This window comes from Pleurodeles waltl, chromosome 1_1 (assembly GCF_031143425.1).
Source record: "Pleurodeles waltl isolate 20211129_DDA chromosome 1_1, aPleWal1.hap1.20221129, whole genome shotgun sequence".
Taxonomy (NCBI): domain Eukaryota; kingdom Metazoa; phylum Chordata; class Amphibia; order Caudata; family Salamandridae; genus Pleurodeles; species Pleurodeles waltl.
Genome location: NC_090436.1, coordinates 863,355,563 through 863,376,365, shown reverse-complemented (window position 1 = coordinate 863,376,365; position 20,803 = coordinate 863,355,563). Strand labels below are relative to the sequence as shown.

Below are 20,803 nucleotides of genomic sequence, written 5' to 3'. Positions count from 1 at the left end.
ATTATGCCTGGCGCCGGCATAATGTGGAGCAAGGGTTTACAAAGTGCCGCAATGTGTGCATTGCACCCCTTTGTAAATATTGCACTGCATTTTTGCCACACTATTGCCACATTAGGGTAAAAAAATGATACTAATGTGGCGATAGTTGGCGCTAGGCCCTTGTTAACTTTGGGCCTAAGACTGTTGCCAGCACCTTTTACCATTAACTCACGGATTGATCACAGTGGCACAGCTCCTTTTGAGTACTTGTGCCTCCTTCCATTCTTGCTTCATGGCAGTCCCGGGGGGGGGGGGGTTAAGCGTATAGTCACACATTCATCAAGAGGTGTCACCTGCCTTTAGCCTACATTGGTTCCTGGTCCTAGGAAAGGTTTTTTTCAATTCAAATTGTAATTGTGTAGGGCCTCTCTGTATTTATACTAAGGGTACAACTGGCAAAGTAGTAATTTTGGATTGGCTCAACATAGAGGAATGGTCAATGTGACTTTTTCTATGTTTGAAAAAGGTTCTGACCACAAATAAAATATTTATTTGACTGTATATGTGCCCCCCTATACTTCTTGGGTTTTGCAGTAATTTCCTGAGCCAGCCATAATAATATTTGGGCTTTTAATTACTCTGCTAGGCCAAGGTACATATTATGTTGGCCTGCATGCTGTTCAAAGCCACCAAATGAAATTTGCATGGGGAGATTAGCTGACACTGACTGAAAAGCCTGAGCATGCATTCCCATAGGGACATAGGAGGAACAGTCTCTGGCAGTGACCACACATGAGGGTTCTCATTAAAGTCTTGGAGGGAAGAAAACAGTTTTCTGTGTCAGCTAGGGATGTAGCTAAGACACCTGAAGAGCTCTTTCAGACCATTTGATTCTGCCACATAGAAAGTACCAAAAAGACTTAGAAGAAATGGTATCTTGCTATATTCTCAGTTTCTCTCTCCAGGTGGGGGGATAACTGGTGAAGCATCCAGGCCAATAAGCAGAGCCACTGGAATTATGCGATTGTGCAGCCGCTGCATTTTTCGCATGATTATAGATCTGCCGAATTTTCCACATAATCCATCACCTGCTGCATAATCTACAGAATTTAGCATAAAAAAAATTGTATCTAGCTCACAGGGTTCAAAAGTTACTGAAAACTCAGCGACATGTGTTGTGGCGCAGTGAAAGGCTCTTTGCAAAGCTTGGCTGGTCACTTTTCTGTTGTTTATTGCAACATATTGGTGTTAAACTGTTGCTAATGAGGTGCAACCAATTCCCAGACAATGTTAACAAACATAAAAGTGACAAACTAAAGAAGTAACTTTTTCATAAAATTTGCCATATTATGCCGCATAATGTACCTTTTTTGCTGCATAATTTATTGAATCGTGCTGCATAACTTGGCCTGCCTTTGCTACATTATTCCAGTGGCAGTGCTTGTAAGCAGGGGCCTGTGTCCCGGGGGCTCCCTGAACACGCTAGGGAACTTGCACCACTCTCAGTCCCAGTGCCCATGTCTGGAAAAATCGGGAGTGCAGAATCTGGCAACTTCCCTTACCTGCATTAGTAGAGGTGGGTGGGAGAGAGGAGAAGTAACAGCTGGAACCACTGCTGGTAGCAGGAAGGGTGCACTTACCACTAGGCACTTCTTAAACAAAAACTAAAGGAAGTAGCAAAAGTACAGCCAACCCAGAAACATTAACGGTAGTGCCATGGCCAACACAAAGGAAACAGCCTGAGGGGAAAGTCACACCCGTTAGCATCTTCAGGTGCCCTTATGCATCGGTGAGTGGTGGTCCCAGAAGGAGCATTGGCTTGATGAGTTATTATATCCAGTTTTGGGATCCATCAGGAGCACAGGTGTGCCGAGGAGGAGTGTCCAGCCAGTTTCACTGTTCACATTCTAAGTCTCCTAGAGTACAGAAAAAGTGACCCAGGGAGACATTTTTCTTGCAGGGAACAATCTTGAACCTGGGGCATTTGCCTAGACCAAGTGAAATTTAATTAAACTGGCGTAATTCAAATAATTTCCAGAATTTCGCATTATACTTGTTACGCGAAATTCCCTACATTATGGTATTACACCATGTCAAGTGATTTAGCTCCATTTGAGGCAACATTTAACTGCAAGCACGCAGGAATAATGCATATGACCAGAATGTGAGGGACTGTTACTCATGCCATTTCTGTTTTTTACACTATATTTGTACCACAAAAAGCACTGTTGCTTTTTGTGGTAAAAATGCTTGTGCTTGTCAGGACACATTTTGTGCTAAAGTATAGCGCTAAATGATGGATTTTAATTTCACGTAGTTCCATGTAAATTTGTGTAATTTTTCCGTTTGTGTAATGTCGCAGAAGCAAATTATGAAAATTTTGGACACTCCTGCTTTGGCCCCCATGTTATGAGATGCAAGGTTTATGAATGCTAGGTCTTTAGTTTGTTTATTTGTGGTGCCTAGTTCTGAATCTCTACCACACAGCACTCGCCCCAAGTAAGACTCGGTCTGCTCTACCCCGCTACCCTGAGAGGTAAGTGCTAAAAAGGGTATTTGGTTCCCAGTTTGAGGGTCTATAGTTTGTGCTGCGCACCAGGGTGCAACACCTATTTACAATTGGGTTCCAGTACATTCTGACCACTGTGGGTTGTTGACCCTGATTTCTTAGAGTGCAGAAGAGCATATTGTTTCACCAGCTGATGACAATAGTCTACTCTGTTTGAACTTGATTGTCAACAGGAAATACTATCTGAATACTTGATGTTTTCCATTTATTAAAAAAAACTCAATCTGATAAGTATATAGGGCACTAGTTTTTTTAAAACTTAGGAATTTGGTCCTATATGTTTCTGCCACTTTTGGAGTAAATTTGCAGCTTTTTTGGAATTTACAAAGAATTCTGGAACTATTTCAGGGAAGCTGTTAAGGTCCAACCAAATGATTACTGATAATACACATCCACAAAATCAAGAACACCACAAAGTCTAAGCAAATTTGCTCTTGCATTTTATTCTATGAGATCTTGATTCTAACTCATTGATGTTATCCAGTCCCTTTCAGCTATGTGTTTTATGATTCCCTCATCAGCCAGCTTCCCGTTGCACAAGTCATCTCAACTTACTGCCCCTTGTGTTGTTTTACAACATTTCTCGTCTCCACCACACTCATCCATATGGAATTAGGTGTTAATATAAAGTAACATTTGATACTACTTTTTGCACATCTAATCCATAGCAATCCGTGGAAATCCATAGCAAATACAATATTTTATTTTATTCAACATGAGGACGAAAGGTAACAAAGTGAACATATATGCCTTCCTTCCCTTCCGAAAAGATGGAAAGCTGAGTCTTTTTTCTAACCTATTTCTTGTGGTCATTATGAGTCTCCTCTCTTATGATCGAGGAGTAATTTATTAATCTATTCCTTGTGGTCTTTGTGGGCCTCCACTTTTATGATGGAGGAATAACACGTGAATGATGGTTTTAGATAAGTGATGGTCTTGCATATAAAGCAGTATTCCTTAAAATTCATCTTTGATGGTACGGTGAGCCACTGGTGTTGCCTTGGAATAAGAGTGATGTGATCATGTTTCTTCTAATTGGTTTATCAGGTATTTAAGTGCATGTAAGGCACTTTGCAGTAGCAGTGTTGAATTTAGTAGGCTTGGAGTTGGGTGTTAGGAATATCATAATTTTGTGAAGGAGTCTAAGCAGGTACCAAAATGTTTGGTATTTCATTTTTACATTATCCTTTAAGGATAGGTGTTGATGTAGAAGTAATTTGACAGAGAGTTCAGTAGTAAAGAAGTCAGATGTTCATTTTGGGGTGCCATTTCTAAATCCGGAGCTGGACTATGCCACTGTGAAGGAGTGGTTGTGTTGAGCTTTAAAAGGCATAAATGATTTTAGTACTGTGGATTTCTCTGCCACAAATGATGAGAACTCTCCAGTAGTAAATCCCATCCAAAGGGTGGGTGTGGATGGATCGAGGTGTGTCTAGCCTTGAAATTTTGTGAACACCCACAAACTTGTGATTTTGTTGCCATTCGTAACCAGTGTTACAACATTCTTCCATCATGGGAATGGTTGGGGATTTACTCCAGCGAAGGTATATAAAAAGGAACAGAGGAGAAGGTCTTTCTCTGGAGGGATGAATATATCCCAGTGGAGAAAAAACAGAAAAATATTCAATTGCACTCCAGGATATATTTTCTCACTTGCTAATTGCCACCACATACAATTCCATATATACAATTCCACATTGGGAAAAAGGGAACACAGTATTGTATAATGAATTATATGAATTATATTTTCAGAACTTTTCTTAGACTGGAACAGCTTTCCACTGGGAATGTTTATAAATTCATAAAAGTAATAAGTCTGCATCTGTGTATAGGAGTACTAATTTACTCTGTTTCTTTGTGAATCACGCCATTAGCATGTAGGTTGTCCTTTGTGATGAAGTCGGCTTCATGCGCTATGTGACTAAAGCTAGAGTCAGAGTTTATATGAGCATGACTGTAAGGGACGTTGTAGAAAATGAGAATTTTGTAAAATGGTCCACTGTACATTATGACATTATTAAGTTGTGTTCCTACATTTAAACAACCTCAGCCCATCAAAGAAACCCGTAAAAGGCGGTCGGCTCTACATTTTCCCTGGTGCTTACTTCCGGGTGATATCTAGCCTCAGTTGGATCTTTGAAATACTGGATACTGCTTTTAAAGTTATGAAGCCGGACCGTTTATGTGTGGATGATTCTCTCATCTTTCTTCTTATCTAATTTCTCTGTCTTCTCTTATTCTCTCATCGCACTTATCCTTTATTAGTGGGATAATGCTTCAATGGCATCTACGCTAGGGCCAGGGCGGCCATTTCTTAAAGTCTAATTGCTTAAGCTTAATGGAATGTCAGAAGTAGTCGCACAGACAAAAAATGTACAAATTATCATCTGGCATTCTGCCACATTGCTGATGCACTGCAATAATTTTAGCTTTGCGGACATCTGGAGGAGCACAAAATAATTAGGCAATTCACCCTAACATACACAATTAATTAATAGAGAATGTTACTTGTGGGACTTCTGCCATGGAATTTCATCTTCCAAAAAACAAACTTCAATTAAGCTACAGGAAGATTGGGTTTCCCAAGCACACGACTCTTCGGTTCCGTCTTACTTTAAGCAGGCGAGTGATACATGTGAGACTGATTTTCACCATGCACTTTTTTTGCACCCCTTCACGGCCCCCTACCACCATCATGTATGCGCTGTATTTAAAATACAGTGACCATGATATAGTTAGGGGACTAGCGTTCACATTATTTACGCTAGTCCAGAGCTTTGCAGGAAAAAATTCTGATGCTAATCCTACAAAGCACCCAGAGGCCCGTTGTAAGCAATGGAAGCCTACTTTTAAGGCCTGCTCTGAACAGGCATTACAAGTACTGAAAAAATGGCACAAGGAAATCTCTTTGATTTCCTTGCACCATTTTTTGTCCCCCCTCCCCCAGTTGGGGAACGCCCCGTTTGTATACATTACGCCTGGCACAGGCATAATGTAGCACAAAGGGGTACATAGTGGCGCAGTGCACACATTGCTCCACTTTGTAAATATGGTGCAGAGTTTTTGGCCTTTTAATGCCAGATTAGCATGCAAAAATGACGCTAGTGTGGCGTTGGAATGGCGCTAGGGGCTCTTAAATATGTCCGTATGTGTTAAATAGCAACATTTTGGAAATTGGCCCCTTATGCACTCTGACCTCTCAGAGAGGTTCTTCCAGAGACCATTAGTCAATGGAATCTTTCATAATTCCCTGCCCTAACACACCTGTGCTCTCTCCACAAGCTTGCTAGCTTGCATGTAGCAGGGTTTCAATCAATATCAAACAAGGTATGTGCTCCTTATTGACCACCATGGTTAAACTTCCAAATCATTTTGCAAAGCAAAAAAAACTAGTATTAAGAGATTTATATTTCAGAACCTAAATCAGCAACATATTGATAGCCCATTCTATTTAACGCCTCTAGTTGTATCCCCTTGTTGTGAATGGTGGTTCCCTTTCTTACTCTACTGTACTTTAGCTTTGTAAATCTATTTGTCATTGCCATGCTTATTGCATCAATAAAGAGGACATTTTCCACTTCAAAGTTAAAACAAACATATTGACAAGATCTACTTTGAGGTCTTTCCAACTGGATTACATTCCTGGGTGGTGAAAGGTTCTATTCTTTCTTTAGCTTTCTGAAAGATTTAGGGCCTGATTTCGTTTTTATTGGGTGGGGTTACTCCATCACAAACTTGACGGACATCCAGTACACCATATTACGATCCCATTATATCCTGTGGGAATCATAATACAGTGGGCGGGATATCCGTCACGTTTGTGACAGAGTAACCCGTCCGCCAAACCCTGAATCAGGCCCGTAGTTTTTGCTTCAGTTTTTTCTTTTGATGTATGGACTTGTAGCTTATTTTATTTTATTATCTTTACCCTGTTTAAGCATCACAGACAATACTCTGAAATCCTACATTGCCTCAATATATGACCTCTTACCCATGTCCTGTTAACTACATTAGGAGTGTAGTTCTCTTTTTTTATTAAACGTTTTATTAATGCAGGAGGCAGTCAACTTTGGCCTCTACTTCCACTATGTTCCTTTCTGATTGAAATAGGTGTGGTGCTTTGATTGTGTTGATGTCAACTATCTTGGGTGTCAACTATCATAGGTTGCTACTTTTTTTCTGTTTCTGGTGATAGTGCATGTACTGTATCATATTAATTGCTTTGCTTTTATAAACATGACAGCAGTACAATCCCCTTGAGCAAAACTTGCTACCTTTTGATGTATGAAACGGCCTCCTGCACAGCCCTGCATTTCACAGGGTGTGTCCGCAAAATTAATGAAGTCACCTGTCATTACCATGTGCTGTGTTTTCCTACTATGGTTATTTGGGTAAAAATGGATTCAGCCACACTCTCTCTGTAGCTTAGTAGTTCATAGCACACCCCTTGTGGCTTTGCATAGCTTTGTAAATATGGGCGCGCACACTGCGCCACCACAGCATTAAAACAATTGATGTTCCAGTGGCACAGTGTGCTGCTAGGGCCTGGTAAATGAGGCCCTCGTTTTTCTTCCTCTCTGTTGTCACGTAATTGCAATGAATACCAGCATTTAGAGTAGTTTGTTTGTGACTGTGAATTAGTATGGGAGCCCATACATAATATGGAGAATTATAGCTGAATAATTGTGAATAACGGGGTTGTCTTCACCATAGGGTTCTGAATGACATCAGATAAACAATGAAAGTGAAGCTAGAGTTGTCTATAATGTCACTTTGAACCACAAATTGAAAGAAACTCTAGGTACTCACGAATTTTAACCATCTATAGTTGCATGTGATGGTTGGCCTCACTGTCTAGAGGAGTAATTGGGTAACGATAGATTAAGTAAAAATACCTGACCTCATGCCACCTTCATACCTCCTCCGTTGACAGGGGAGAGGGCATAGCACCATTGCTTTGTTTGCCTCCTCCCTCAGGTTTGTGGAGACCCGTGAAAGGCGTAAGCAGGGAGGGGAGACCGCCAACTGCAATCCCACTACCACGGTCAGATCTCTGGACATCGTCTAGTAGAAAGAATGGTGAGCAATCACGTCCTCTTGTGATGTCACAACAGAGGAATACCAATTAGGTTACTCGCTTCTGTGACGTCACTGCATTGAATAACTGGATTTCTATCTGATTGTGCACAATATCGGCTTCCTGTCCAAGCAATAAAACAAAACAATTAATCTATAGCATAGACTCTTTAGAACAAACAAGCCTTTCTAAAAACTTTCATCTTCTCAAAAGTGAAAGTGTCCAGCCTTGGATTATGTCCACATTTTGTAAATGTTCCCCGTACCTAAGTTTGCAAACTTTCAAAGAAAGTACAAAATAATTTCCTGTTTTGTGATCTGCGCTGTATCACATTTCTGTCACGGTTTCCTTTCTGTGGATGTCTCTAATTTGATATAATTTGCTAGAGCTCATGCGCACTTAAATATTATTTACTATTGATATGTTATTTCTGGCAGCCGTTCAATGTTAATAAAATGCTACTTCTCAACAGATTCAATTAGAAGCAGATTGCAAAACGTTGTATAAATGTATTCCAGAATCACAGTAACTACCTGGCCTGTAGTATGAATTAATGTTAAGCTTAAAGACTGAGAAAATACTGGAAGTGGCGATGGGGTACCAGAGTCAGCTATAGCTACAGAAAACTTTCTTTGTTCCTTAGGTACCCAAATATTGTTGGTTTTCCAGAATCCTTGGCTATTACCCTACAGTTCTTATTGCAAGTGACTGCTTGTGTTGACGCTCCACTCAGGCCCTACAAACACGGCCAATTTTGTTACGAGACTTATTTGTTAACCTTGTTTTCCTTTTATTTGCTTGCTTTATTTGCTGCTCGGTAGTTAGTTTGTGTACTGATTGTGTTATTGGCAATCCAAATGCCAATTAACCAGCCCTGCTGGTAAAGCACCCAAGAGGCTCTTTGGCCCATATTTATACTTTTTTACGCCACATTTGTGGCATTTTTTGACGAACAAACGGCACAAACTGACAAAATATATGGGCATATTTATACTCTGTTTGCGCCAAATTTGCGTCAGAAATTTTGACGCAAATTTGGCGCAAACCTAACACCATATTTATACTATGATGCCCGACCCCGCGAACGTCAAAATTCCTCCGTGTGCGTCATTTTCTGGATGCGGGAAACCGCCTTGCGTTAATGACATGCAAGGTAGGCGTTCCCGTCCAAACAATAAATTTAAGGCCTGTGCACCTTATTTTTACTCCTGCGTCATTTTGATGCACAGGAGGGGGTGGGCCTTAAAAAATGGCGCACAGCCTGATGTGCACCGTTTTTTAACGCCTGAGTGAGGGCAGGCATTAAGGGACCTGTGGGCTCACTTCCATGGTCTCTGACCATGGAAGCAGTCCACAGGTGCCCTCCCCTGCACCCAGGGACACCCCATGCCACCCTCGCCCACCCCTAGAGGACACCCATGGATGGGGGGACCCATCCCAGGTAAATAGAGGTAAGTATATATTTTTTATTTTTTAAAGTGGCATGGGGGGGCTAACTAGGGCCCCCTACATGCCACTATGCCCGATGGCCATACCCAGGGGACAGCAGTCCCCTGGGCATGGCCCTTGGGCAAGGGGGCATGACTCCTGTCTTTGCTAAGACAGGAGTAATTTCAATGGGGGTTGTGCATCACAAAATGGCACAAGTCCGGTTAGAGCCATGATTTTCGACTCTAACATGACTTGCACCATTTTTTGACACAGAACCCCCATTTTTCCCTACTCCAGCGCTGCCTGGTTAGAGTAATTTTTATTGACTCTGACCAGCCCGCAGCTCCAGCTAACCTCAATCCATAAATAAGGCGGTACATTTTTGGACGCAAATCAGCGCCAGCGCTAGTTTGCGTCAAAAAGTATAAATGTGGGCCATAATTGTTTTTTCTAAGTTTGCGCCGCTTTTGCGTCAAAAAATGACGCAAATGCGGCTCAATAAATTTTATAAATATGGACCTTTGTGTGCATGGATTCCCATTGTCATTAACTGACGGAAGTGAAACGCGTGCAGGTGGCCACTTAGCATCCCTGGGCACATAGTGCCAGCTCAGAAGTTAGACTCCCTCACTGTAAAGTAACCTGAGCAGTGCTGGTTGCTGCAAGGTGGGCCCCTTCAGAGTGGTCAGTGCCGAGTCTGCTTCCGCTGTGCATGTCAGGCGTGGAAAAACACACGGATCTAGCTCTGTCTGAATATCAGATGGTTCGTCTACAGTCTGGATCACATTAAGCAGTTGTTTCATTCTTCTTTCACTCCACCATTATTCATCATTCTTTCCACGCTCTAAATAAGGGCGGGCAGTTCCAAAGTTCACCTTCGAAAGTTGGCACTTTGAGAAGGGCACCAAGTGCACCAAGTTTATCCAGCAGTCTTTGCAACAGATTTCTTTTTTTAAGATTTTGCAAGGGCGTCTTCTTACAAAACATCTTCAGTGAGGATTGTCCTTCTGAAAGTCTTGTTTTGCGTTTTCTCTCCCGAAGCTCTCATTTATCAGACACTTGTTCCTATTATTTGCTTTTTTTAAACTTTACGAATGTCATGATGTTTACCCAAAAACCTTTCATAGTGTTGTAAAGGAAAACTGTTCAACTTTGCTAGTCAGGCGTATTAATCATGGTAAGTTGTAATGCTACATTATGTTCCCAGCAGGATGTTTCAATGGCACATTTTGTGCCTGCAGATCATAGCAATTTAATCACTGTATATGCGGTCAAGAAATCTCAGAATTCTACATTTAACCTTATACCTCTCTGTTTCCTTAGTTAGAAACCCAAGCTATTGCAATGAGGGGCGGGATATTAAATTAAACGCAAGATTCACTGTTGAAATAGCTCTTTGTTTTCAGGGTAGAAGAGTACTCATTTTTTGGTTAAACTGCAAAAAAATCATTAACGTCTTTGCTTTGATGGAATAAATTCTTTACCAAAAATAGCCCATTTTCAATATTTTTGTTTTGCTGTTGCAACATGGCTTCGCTCATGAAAGAAAGAGAGATTGCATTTTTTTTTTTAAAAGGCTTCACTCCCAAGAAAAGGGCATCTTATCAAATATGCATTTGGCCGGATCAAACATGTTCGTTTCCTGCGTGGGCAGATGTCATCGCAGCCAACGCTTGACAAGTCTGCGTCCAGTTGTCAGAACAGGACATCTCTGCCTCTTATTACAGCGTCGACTGATTTGGGCCCTTCCCAAGCATTCTAGGCCTCGTGACCGTACATGTTATCAGGACTCGGAGAGCAGGAACTGAATTCGCTGGGGAGAACATAGTTTGGAGCATGTTTATCCTGTGCTCCCACGCAGCAGGACCACTTCCTGTTGAAAGAAGTGGGAGGCAATTCCTCTTGGTCTCTTTTTATATGTTTGTGTCTTTAGTGCAAATAGGGTACTTGACGGTGTAACAAACTGAATTACACTTTGCACAAAGTTGAGAAAAGATTTAAGAAGAAGGGTATGTCATAAAAAAAACTATCTTAAAAATAAAAAAACAGAAATGGATCGAGTCCAGTGTTGGACTAGGAATTCAAAGCAGCCCTGGCACATTTTGTCAGATCACCCCCAATGGGGTACGTAGTGAGCGAGCCTGACACTACAAAGGGGAGTTTGTGGAGGGGGGTGTTATCCTCTAAGAACATTTGAGGAAAAGGGGCACAAATGGTGCATTCTACATACATTTTGACCTTCCAGTGCACTGAAACCCACTCATACACAGACATTCTTACAGAAAACACGAAAGATATGGCACAATGGGCACCTTATGAAGAAGACTTTGGGAACTCTGGGTTCTAAGGGCACTGAGTGAAAAAGACTGCACACACAGGCACACTCCTGTGGAAGCGGGGTGTGAAGCACGTTGTATGAAGGAAACCGGGAGCACACCAGGCTATGTATACGGGAAACCGTGAATACACGGGGACCAGATGAAGGAAACTGGAAATAGTATGCAAATTAGGTAGTGAATAAAGGAGGCCGCATGCAGTGGCCATTGAACAGAGAAGCAGGTGGCACAATGCAGTGAAAGGCCAAATGTACCGTTTCATTTGGACAGCATCCTGTGGTGATTCATATGCAGCGTTTCATGCACGATGTGTAGCTGACCTTATTAGGGAGAGGTGCATTTTGCACTTTTTAAACATGTTTTTCCTTCACAAGTATGTGTTGCGGGTGCCATTTGCACTTTTTTTTAAAAACTGCGGGATCATATTTCTTATTACATAAAATGTTTTGGATCATAAGAGCAGCTGATGCCCGTTTCCTGGGCTCCCTCCGACCCCGAAGTCTCGCTGTGACCTTGAGTTAGGGGCCAAGGGCCACTGTTGGCACTCGACACCCACCATTAACATAATTTCACCATTGAAACGGTGTCACTTGCACCCTCTGCCCGTAATGTGCCATGTGTGAGCTTTGGACTGGAAGGGCCATAGGCATCAAAAAGGTCCTAAGAGCCAGACTGGGTGATAAGGGAGTTGTGGGGGTCAGAAGTAGCGATGAAGATGGGAGTGAAGGAGACAGAAAGAAAGCGTGAAGTAGAGTTGGAAGAGGTAATTTGTTCCAGATAAGTGATGGTGTACAGTTGCAAGGTACTTTACTGTGGCACATCTCATGACCTCCATCAGTATATGCTTGGTCCAGCTCTTCCAGCACTGTTATGGAAATAGACCTGCATGGTGGGTAGGACATTCCAGAGCAGCCCTGCCACATTGAGTGGGGTATGTCTCTATTGGGATTTACTTGGCACTGTGGCAAAAAGGATTGGACCCTCCAATGGTGGAAAATGCCACTGAACAGTAACTTTCTGAAAACATTGTGTACAATGCAAAAGAGCCAAAGTGGCTCGTCTTAGGTGGACCATCCACACCCTATCCATGAAGATCTCGCAACCCAAGCCTTTCACTGGTTCGATTGTGGGTCTACATTGGCATCAAGTAAACTAGGGCAGTGCTGATATACAGAGGCCCCGGTGAGTCTGAATGGAATTCTGCCCTCTCTAGGTCAGGCAGAGAAAAACTTACCAAAATCAGCCATTGGAGTCGCAGTGCTGGGCAACAGTGAAAAAAATGCCAGAGGGCACCCATAAAATAAAACACATCACAAAGGACAATTCAAGAGCTAACAGGTAACTCACCCAGTATAAAATCTGATCATGCTAGGGTAGCCATCACACCAGGAGCATCCTTGTGTTTATTAAAGGGTGCCCACCAATAAAAGGCTACCAGGCATATCACTTGTAGACAGATTTCACGTCATAGGATTCACCCCCTGGCTTCTCCTATTACCCACACTCTTAATATCACCCTTCGGAAGCCAGCATGACCCCATGCCCAATCACCCTTGTGCCCTGCAGGGGCATCAGAAAAGATACACCTCAACATCTTATAGGTTCCCTCAGCATGCGGGCCAATAGCCTAGGGCACTGCCATGCCCTAGACACTGTGCTCCGTAGATGCAGGCCCATTCAAGCCGCAAAGTTTACCTCAGAAAACATACTTGCTGCATCTGAGTTGGGTCCCATCTGGCCCGTGGCGGGGGTGGATACACACACTAACAACCAAAAGAAGTGAACTCTCATACCATACCCTCAGAGATCTTTCTCAACAGACCCTCAACCATGTATTCTATTCTCAATGGTGAATGTTACCACCATGGGGTGATTTTGTGGGTAGCATCATCACGGAGTCTCCATTCACTTCAGTATCCCGTTAGCCAAATGAACTGAAGGATAGCTCAGTGAGAAGGTAAGTGAAAGAATGTGAGTTAAAATTGCCTCATATCCTAAATTCCTATTTATTAGTGTCCATAAAAAGGATAAGAGTAAGATTAAAAACAGGTGACGTTGTGAGGATAAGCAATGAATCCTATACAACTAAAATTAAGGTTGACACGTTTCAGCCTGACACGGCGACTCAGGGTCCATGGCTTTCATCTGGACCTATTGTTAATTAGATTACCTGAAACTTTCAAGTAATCACCAAACGTAGTTATGATTTGTGGTTCAACTAGTCCCGCAACATTGGGAGCACAGAGGGGAATCTGAAATAATCAACAGACAAGGAGGAAAGATTAGTCAAGTATTCACTATATTCCAGAGGCTGGAAATGAAAGTGGGTTGATTATATTGTCTGGCAGCTTTTGTTACTGGAGGCCGATATTGCAGCACTGCTGAAAAACCGGCTGCAGTAACAAAAAAACAGCCCACACACTTCTAGCCTCCTGGGGAAACATCCGATGCCCGGTATGGCCAGTCTGGCCCTGATCGAAGCTTGCATGAGACATGCTATCTTTTCTAGAGGGATTGATAATCTTTGTGTAAATGTGCTTTAACCAGGGCGCCTTTATGGTGGTGCAACCAGTGTCACTACACCTGGTGCTGAGCTGGGGAGGTGGGGGAGTTGTGGGCTGCTTGCGCAGTGCACTGAAATATATTAAGGGATTTAAAGCACTTGCTGTAGAAATCTTTGTGTGTCCAGCAATTTTCAGGCAACAATAATAATGTAAAGATAACTCTGGTAATTGGAGCGGGGTGTTTTTTCTAGTGTCAGTTTTGACTCATAAAGTAGAGCAGCAGGTTATTATGCCTACTTTGCAGGTGTACCATGTAGATCACAGAATTGTATTTTGTGTGGATAGCTTAGCCCGTTACTGATTTTGTCAGAAAGATCCTTTTGTTATTTGCACTTCATAAATTACAAACCTAATATAGCACACTGAGCTATAAACTGTCATCAAAGAGCTGCATGCAAACTGCATGGGATAGGTTAGAATGTTAAATTATTTTCCCCAGTCTTTCATTATTCTAATGTTGCCAAACAGGATTTGTTTGGGTAGAAATAAATTCTTATTAGTAAAGCCAACCTCCAGCCATGGTGGTAATGTTTTAAATGCTGAGTTTGTGTTTATCCAGACCAAGTATTCTTTAAATATACTGCCTATAAGTATGGATGACATGTAACTTTTATACCTTGTATTCCTCTGTCCACATGGTATGAGTAGCACTATAAAATAAATTAAAACCTGTGAGGGGCTATGGGAAGATGAGAGGCACTGTTCGAAGATGGCAGTGAGGGAATCTGTGGAGAAGGTGGTCACTGGAGGGACCCCAACAATGATTGTTGCACTGGTCGTCACCAGCGCTAAATCTGGCCCTGCCGCTAACAGTGTAAGTTCTTCGTCTCTCGCTATGGCTGGGGGATGTAATCACCTTGCTCTCCCCTTTTTACTGAAGCTCATAGTTGGTCAGTGTCTTTACATTAGTCCTTCCACTATACTTATGGTGAGAGCAAGTTGTACCATCAGTAACTTCAGGTGGGCTCATCCCTTCCTTCTTTGACATCATCGATTGTTGTGTTTACATCTATAGCTTGTGTGAGTATCTTCCCATTGCTTCTGCTGAGGAATGTTGTACCATTCCGCTACTCAAGCTGTACTCCCTTCATCAAGGACTAGTGCCTGAATAGTGTCTCTTGGCTCCCTCTAGCTTCTTTGATTAATGAGGATACGGTTATGTTGCATTACAATTCTATAAGAGATTGACTTACCATTCAGCCTTCATTTAGGCTTCATCAAGCATAAAGAGGGGGTCAGGAGGCAGAGATAGAGGGGTTCTTGGGACTGCCTGCATCACCGCTGGCTAGCAAGAGTCAGGGACACTTTCAGCACTACCTTTGAAAAATGAATATGCAAAGTACATTCTGCAGCAGCACACAGTGACCTAACAAGTGCTCTGGACTTGTGCTCTGTAGTTGTGGGCTGTGAAGATCCATGGCTTTCGATACCTTCACCTGCAGGTAGAACCTCACATCAAGCAAAAATGTTTTTACAAACCATTATTGTCAGAATTCTTCAACTAAAAGTAGAATTTTCTTTTTTCAAAAATCTACTCTAACTCATGTATACCCTTGCATGTATTTTGTTAGACTTCGCCAACTACACAGCGACATAAAGACAACAAAACTTTAAAAACAACAGCCGAAAGTGGGCGTGTGAAGAATTTAAGGCTTGGGGCAGTTTTTAAAGACTCTTTAACAGCCAGACACTTAGATATTTAAGTATATGGCATTGCTATGTCCTGTCGCCATATAGTTGCTGGTTATTTCTTTGTAATCAGGTATTGAAAGCCTCCTGATGCCAGTTACACCACCCAGAGAGGGATTTTTTGTTTTAGGATCACAGGTGTAGCAGGCCAGGGTCTAGTAAATGGTACTGAGAGGAAGATGATACTGTATTATGGTGTTGTTCAATCAGTGATGGCTGGAGTTGGGGCAAAGTGGTGGTGGGGGACAAATCAAAAAAGACACACACAAAAAAAAAAATCAAAAATCTTACCTGCCACCAGCCGCATCCCTATGGACCCACCCAAAAAAGATAACAATAATAAACATAGTTTATTTTTGTTTTATTTTTCAAGTTTTCAGCTGCTGCTTCTGGCGTGGGGGCAACACTTCTCCGTCATAAGCAGAGGAACGGCCGCGTGTTTAATTCTTCATTGCTTCACCAATAAGCATAAAACATAAAGTATAGGCAAGGCAACTGTGATTATGCGATTATGTGGCGGCAGCGTTTTCCATCTAATTATGAATGCACCGTGTTTACCACATAATCTATCATCTACTGCATATTCTGCAGATTTTAACTAAAAAAATATTTTTCCTTAAGCAGATAAAAAATTATTTAAAACGCAGCAACATGTGCTGCCACGCATTGGAATGCCCTTCATAAAAGATTACTCCCCCTTTCTGTTGCTTATTGCTGTGTTTGGGTGTTAAACTGGTGCTAATGAGGTGAAATCTTACCAGACAGTGTTACCAGGAGTACAAAGAATAAAATAATTAATACTATAAAAAAATGTGGCTCATTACACCGCATAATTAGCTTTTTCTGGCATCATAGTTTAGTTAATCATGTCACATAATTTGTCCCTCCCTTGCCGCATATTTTCAGTGGTTCTGAATATGGTACCTACCTCTGAAACTGTCTGATGTGGGGCCTCGGCTCCACTGTACGCTCGGAGGATGTTGGAGAGAACGTATATGAGGTTAGACGTAAAGCCTAAGCTTGTTTGACTTCACTATTTGGAACTGAGATATTCATTTTGCGCCATCTCTCTTGCAGTATCCTAGCGGACAACCCATTCCAGTGCTCCTGTGACATTATGTGGATCAAAATATTCCAGGAGACTAACTTCCTGAACTCCGAAGCTCAGGATTTGTACTGCTACGAGGAGAGCAGGAGGAAGATCCCCCTCGCGGACATGGACATTCCCAACTGCAGTAAGTAGAATATTTCACAAGTTTACAGGTGATTGCACGGCAAAGATGTCGCTTTAGAACTCTGTTTTACAGTAATGAGCTGATGAAAGAAATACAGAAAAGTAAGAGGAAAGGTTTCCTTGATTTGCGTTGGGAATGGTTTACAAAGGGACTAGTGACGCAGTGAGCGGTGGTGGCCCTACTCCGAAAGCTCATTGCTCTTGTGGTGATAAATGTAACCCTGACGTGACCAGTAATATGTGATGCGTTTGCCTGTCAAGAACAGTGATTGCTGTACGTCAGCTGGGCACTGTTTCGCTTCAAGTAACTTTAACAGCCCACACTGTATATGAAGGCCCAAGAGTGAGCGCCCCTGCCTACTATCCACTTATGTACCGCGCATGCCTGGGGGTAGAGAGGGGCCTCTAAGATACATTCTGCTGTGCTGGCAAACCAATGGAGAACTGCTGCTTCCTGCCATAACCAAGGCCTCACTAAGGGCATGAATATCTGAAAACAACTCATAAGGCGATCAACTTAAAAGGTTGGTCAGGTAAGAGGGCTTCAAAGCGGGAAACAACCTTGAAGCCCGGGTCCATTGAAGGGGCCTGCAGTGTAGCTGACCATAGGCCTGCATTCTGGTGGAAAGACTACACAGAGTGCTGGTAGTACCTGGAATGAGGGCAGGTGCACACAACTCCTTTTTACTGACAGGGTCACATGACCGGTGAGGCTGGGGAGAAATGGGTGAGGGGAAAGTGTAAGGCTAGCTCCAGGAGAGAGGGTTGCCTTGTGACATGTCCTGAAGAGCAAATGAGAGCTCACCTGCAGCCCATATATGAAACTCTCTCCACGTATTCACAACTGGACCGCACTGCTTCCTTCCCACACAGAAGCGGTACACCACGTGTAGTTACAGAGCGAGGTTGACCCCATCCGCACCAAAGGATAAGTGAAGATGATGCCGTGGTTTGCCCCCTGTCCTGTGCTGATGTTCGGCACCTCTAATAACGGGCACGTGACTTTCAGTTCTGTGCAGCTGTTCCACTGCGGAAAATGTGTTGATTGTTGTGGCAATAAGTAGTGGTAGGTAACAGCACCCATGAGCCTGTGCAACCCCTCTATAATCAGGTCATGGGAGTGTGGGTGCAAGGCTGAAATGTGGAGCCTCTCGGAGAGGAGCAACTGACTGAGTACTGAAAATTAAGCACCTCGAATTTGCTTTGATGTCTGATCTCTACCCTGAGGGGTGAGTCTATAAGGCAGACACACAGAGACACCTGTCCACATACACACCAAGCACAAAGCCTAAATAAAATTCAGCATGCAGCCAAGATGGCCGGCCAAACATACGTGCGCACTAAGGCGAGTGCACAGTGCACTCACTCCCCTCATCCCTGTCATCCCCAATGCCCCGCCCCTTTCACAGCTAAACTATAATAAACATGGTTTGTTATTGTTTAGTTGTAAAAGGTTTGCACCGGCTGCTGCTGGGGGGGGGGAAGGGGTGACTCTCCTTCACCCAAGCAGAGGAGCAGCCCCTGCTTAAGTGTAATAATAGAATGGCACTACCATGACTCAACACAGAGAAGAAATACTTTTTAGGGTGTTGCCAGGCCACAACATGTTTTTGCACAAAGTAAAAAACATGAGCTATTCGTATACCATCCATTTTGTGTTGTGAGTGTTTTTTAAAGTATTTCTTTAGTGAATGTTAATAACAAGAGAAAAAAAAAACATGGGTCCATTATAGTTACAATCAAAGTTGCTAAAATTAACCATTTCATCTTATTATTCCATATTTTCGAGCTTAGGTAAACAAAGAAAACATGCAATACATGTATAGGTCTTCATTATACTCGGTAGGACAGTTGTGGAACACTACAAGATTGTGCTGGTATATGTAACATTCTTTGTAAACATAATTTAGCACATTATAATCGTGCAACATACACCAGTATAGCTTAAGTCAGGGTGAGAAAGGGTTAAACAGAAAAATAAGAAAAACAAAATATAAGGAAAGGTAGAAGGTTTATTTGGGACGTGGTTTGAAGCCTGAGTATTTAGTCTAAAGTGCTGAGCCAGCTTTGCTCTAAGGTACAAATCCTTGCAGAAACTTCATTCATAGCGAAGAGAACAGTTAGTAGCAGAACAGCACATTAAAACTACAACCACTCACTAATGCAACCATTTGAGCAGAACCACTTGGCATTTGGCAGAACCTTTTTAATGATTGATAGATACCCACCACACCTGTGGGGTGGTTTTAGAACAATACTGCCCGTCCAGTTGTCTGTCTGTGTCCAGTGGTGGCCGCCACAAACTTTGGGGTATTGAGGGAGAGGCAGAAGTGTGGACGGGATGTGAACGGGGAACAAAAAAACATACCTGCCCCGACGCTGCCGGCCACCTCGCTCGTCTTGTTCCTGCTGCTGATGGTGTTTCAGCAGTCTCTGGAACACCAGCAAAGATCTGCCGCTTGCAATCCTGACACTGGTCTCATGCTATGCCTAGCATGAGAGCAGGATCAAGATTGGTCTGAGTGGCTTGGTCTGCCACTCAGACACTGCATGCGAGTCTGTGCAGTTTCTCCAACCTGGCTGTGTAGCACAGCCAGGTAGGAGAAACCTAAGTTCTCATGCCTTTTTGGCCAGCCTCAGCCGGCCGGCCAAACAAACATACGCACTAAGTGCACTCCACTTCTCCTCCTCCCTCCCATGGCCCAGCCCCGCCCCTCCCTGCACATGTTGGCTCAGCTGAGCCAGTAGCTGAAAAATAAAATGAAATATCGTTCAGCTGCTGGCTCTTAGCCAGTGGGGCAACGCTTCTCCACCATTGCAGAGGAGCCGCTGCTGTCTGTGCCATTGGGTGACTGCAGATTGTACACTCAAGTAAATCCTAAATGATTACAGTTCTTCAGGTGGGGATGGACCATTTGGTAAAAACAAATCAAAGGGAAAAAAGAAATGGGTAAACAGCACATCAAAGATGCAGTTTCATTTGACAACAGCCCCTTCAAAGTTCACTGTAAATATTTCAGCCACTAAATAAAGTAGAAAACATCGAGAGCAGTATGCGTGTGGGCAGCCAGCCCTCCTTCTCTGGTGATTACGTTTATGGGATCTTCTTGTCATCCATAGAGCCCAGACTGTTCTCTGTTTATTTTACTTTAAGCAAAAATTTGAGTCTGGTCATGTATGAGGTTTGGGCCCAGACTTCCCCTTTTCATAAGAATTAATTGGCTTGGAAGCAGCGATCAGGTTGAAAATGCCAAAGGCACGTTTTTCTGGAATCCTCATCATGCAGGAAACCCGATATATTTCCTACAATCCAACCTACCCTGTCTGTAAGCCTGGGTTTCCAGTTTTTGGTGCTGACCTGCCGGAGACACATGGCTAATACTCTCTCTTACACCACCCAAGGGATCAAACCCACCTGATTCTTGATGGGTGATGATAATACTTGTTCTCCATTTGCTGCGAGATGGACACGCTCCCTGCCTCGTATCCCTTTGGGAATGGTGAATTATGGAGGAAATTGTCTTACAGTTGTGAAGTTACTTCACTTCAAACACCATTTTCTTTTTTTCTGCATCTGAAAATTGCAAGGCAGCAACACGAATGGCAGATGCAGGAAACCAGTTGTTTGCTGTACGTGGCTGAACATGAAAGGGTCTGGCCAGTTAATTTTGTGTGAAAACACCAAGCTTGCCAATGCGAATGTCAATGTCGCAGACTTTTGGATTGTGACCAGTGTAGGACATGAGTATAAAATAACTAAAATGAAGTTCTAAACGATGTTGTTATGAATCACCATAGCAACCCAGAAATTAGCAGTGATGTATACAGTTGTTTTTTCTAAACTAGAACATTTGACTTAGTACCCAAATCTTGACTGCGTCATTACTGCTTGAAGAAGAATCTAGGGAGAGGTGTCCTCCGCAT

General features: G+C 42.8%; 1 protein-coding gene across 14 annotated transcripts in view; it reads left to right on the top strand.

Moving 5' to 3' along the window:
* The window catches only part of NTRK2 (neurotrophic receptor tyrosine kinase 2), a 445,567-nt gene that overhangs the window by 47,254 nt on the left and 377,510 nt on the right, over window positions 1-20,803 (top strand). For all 14 annotated transcript variants that reach the window (XM_069229668.1, XM_069229708.1, XM_069229703.1 and 11 more), the window contains one exon: window positions 16,723-16,880. In XM_069229668.1, the coding sequence (XP_069085769.1) occupies window positions 16,723-16,880 (158 nt within the window). The remainder of the gene's footprint in view (window positions 1-16,722; window positions 16,881-20,803) is intronic.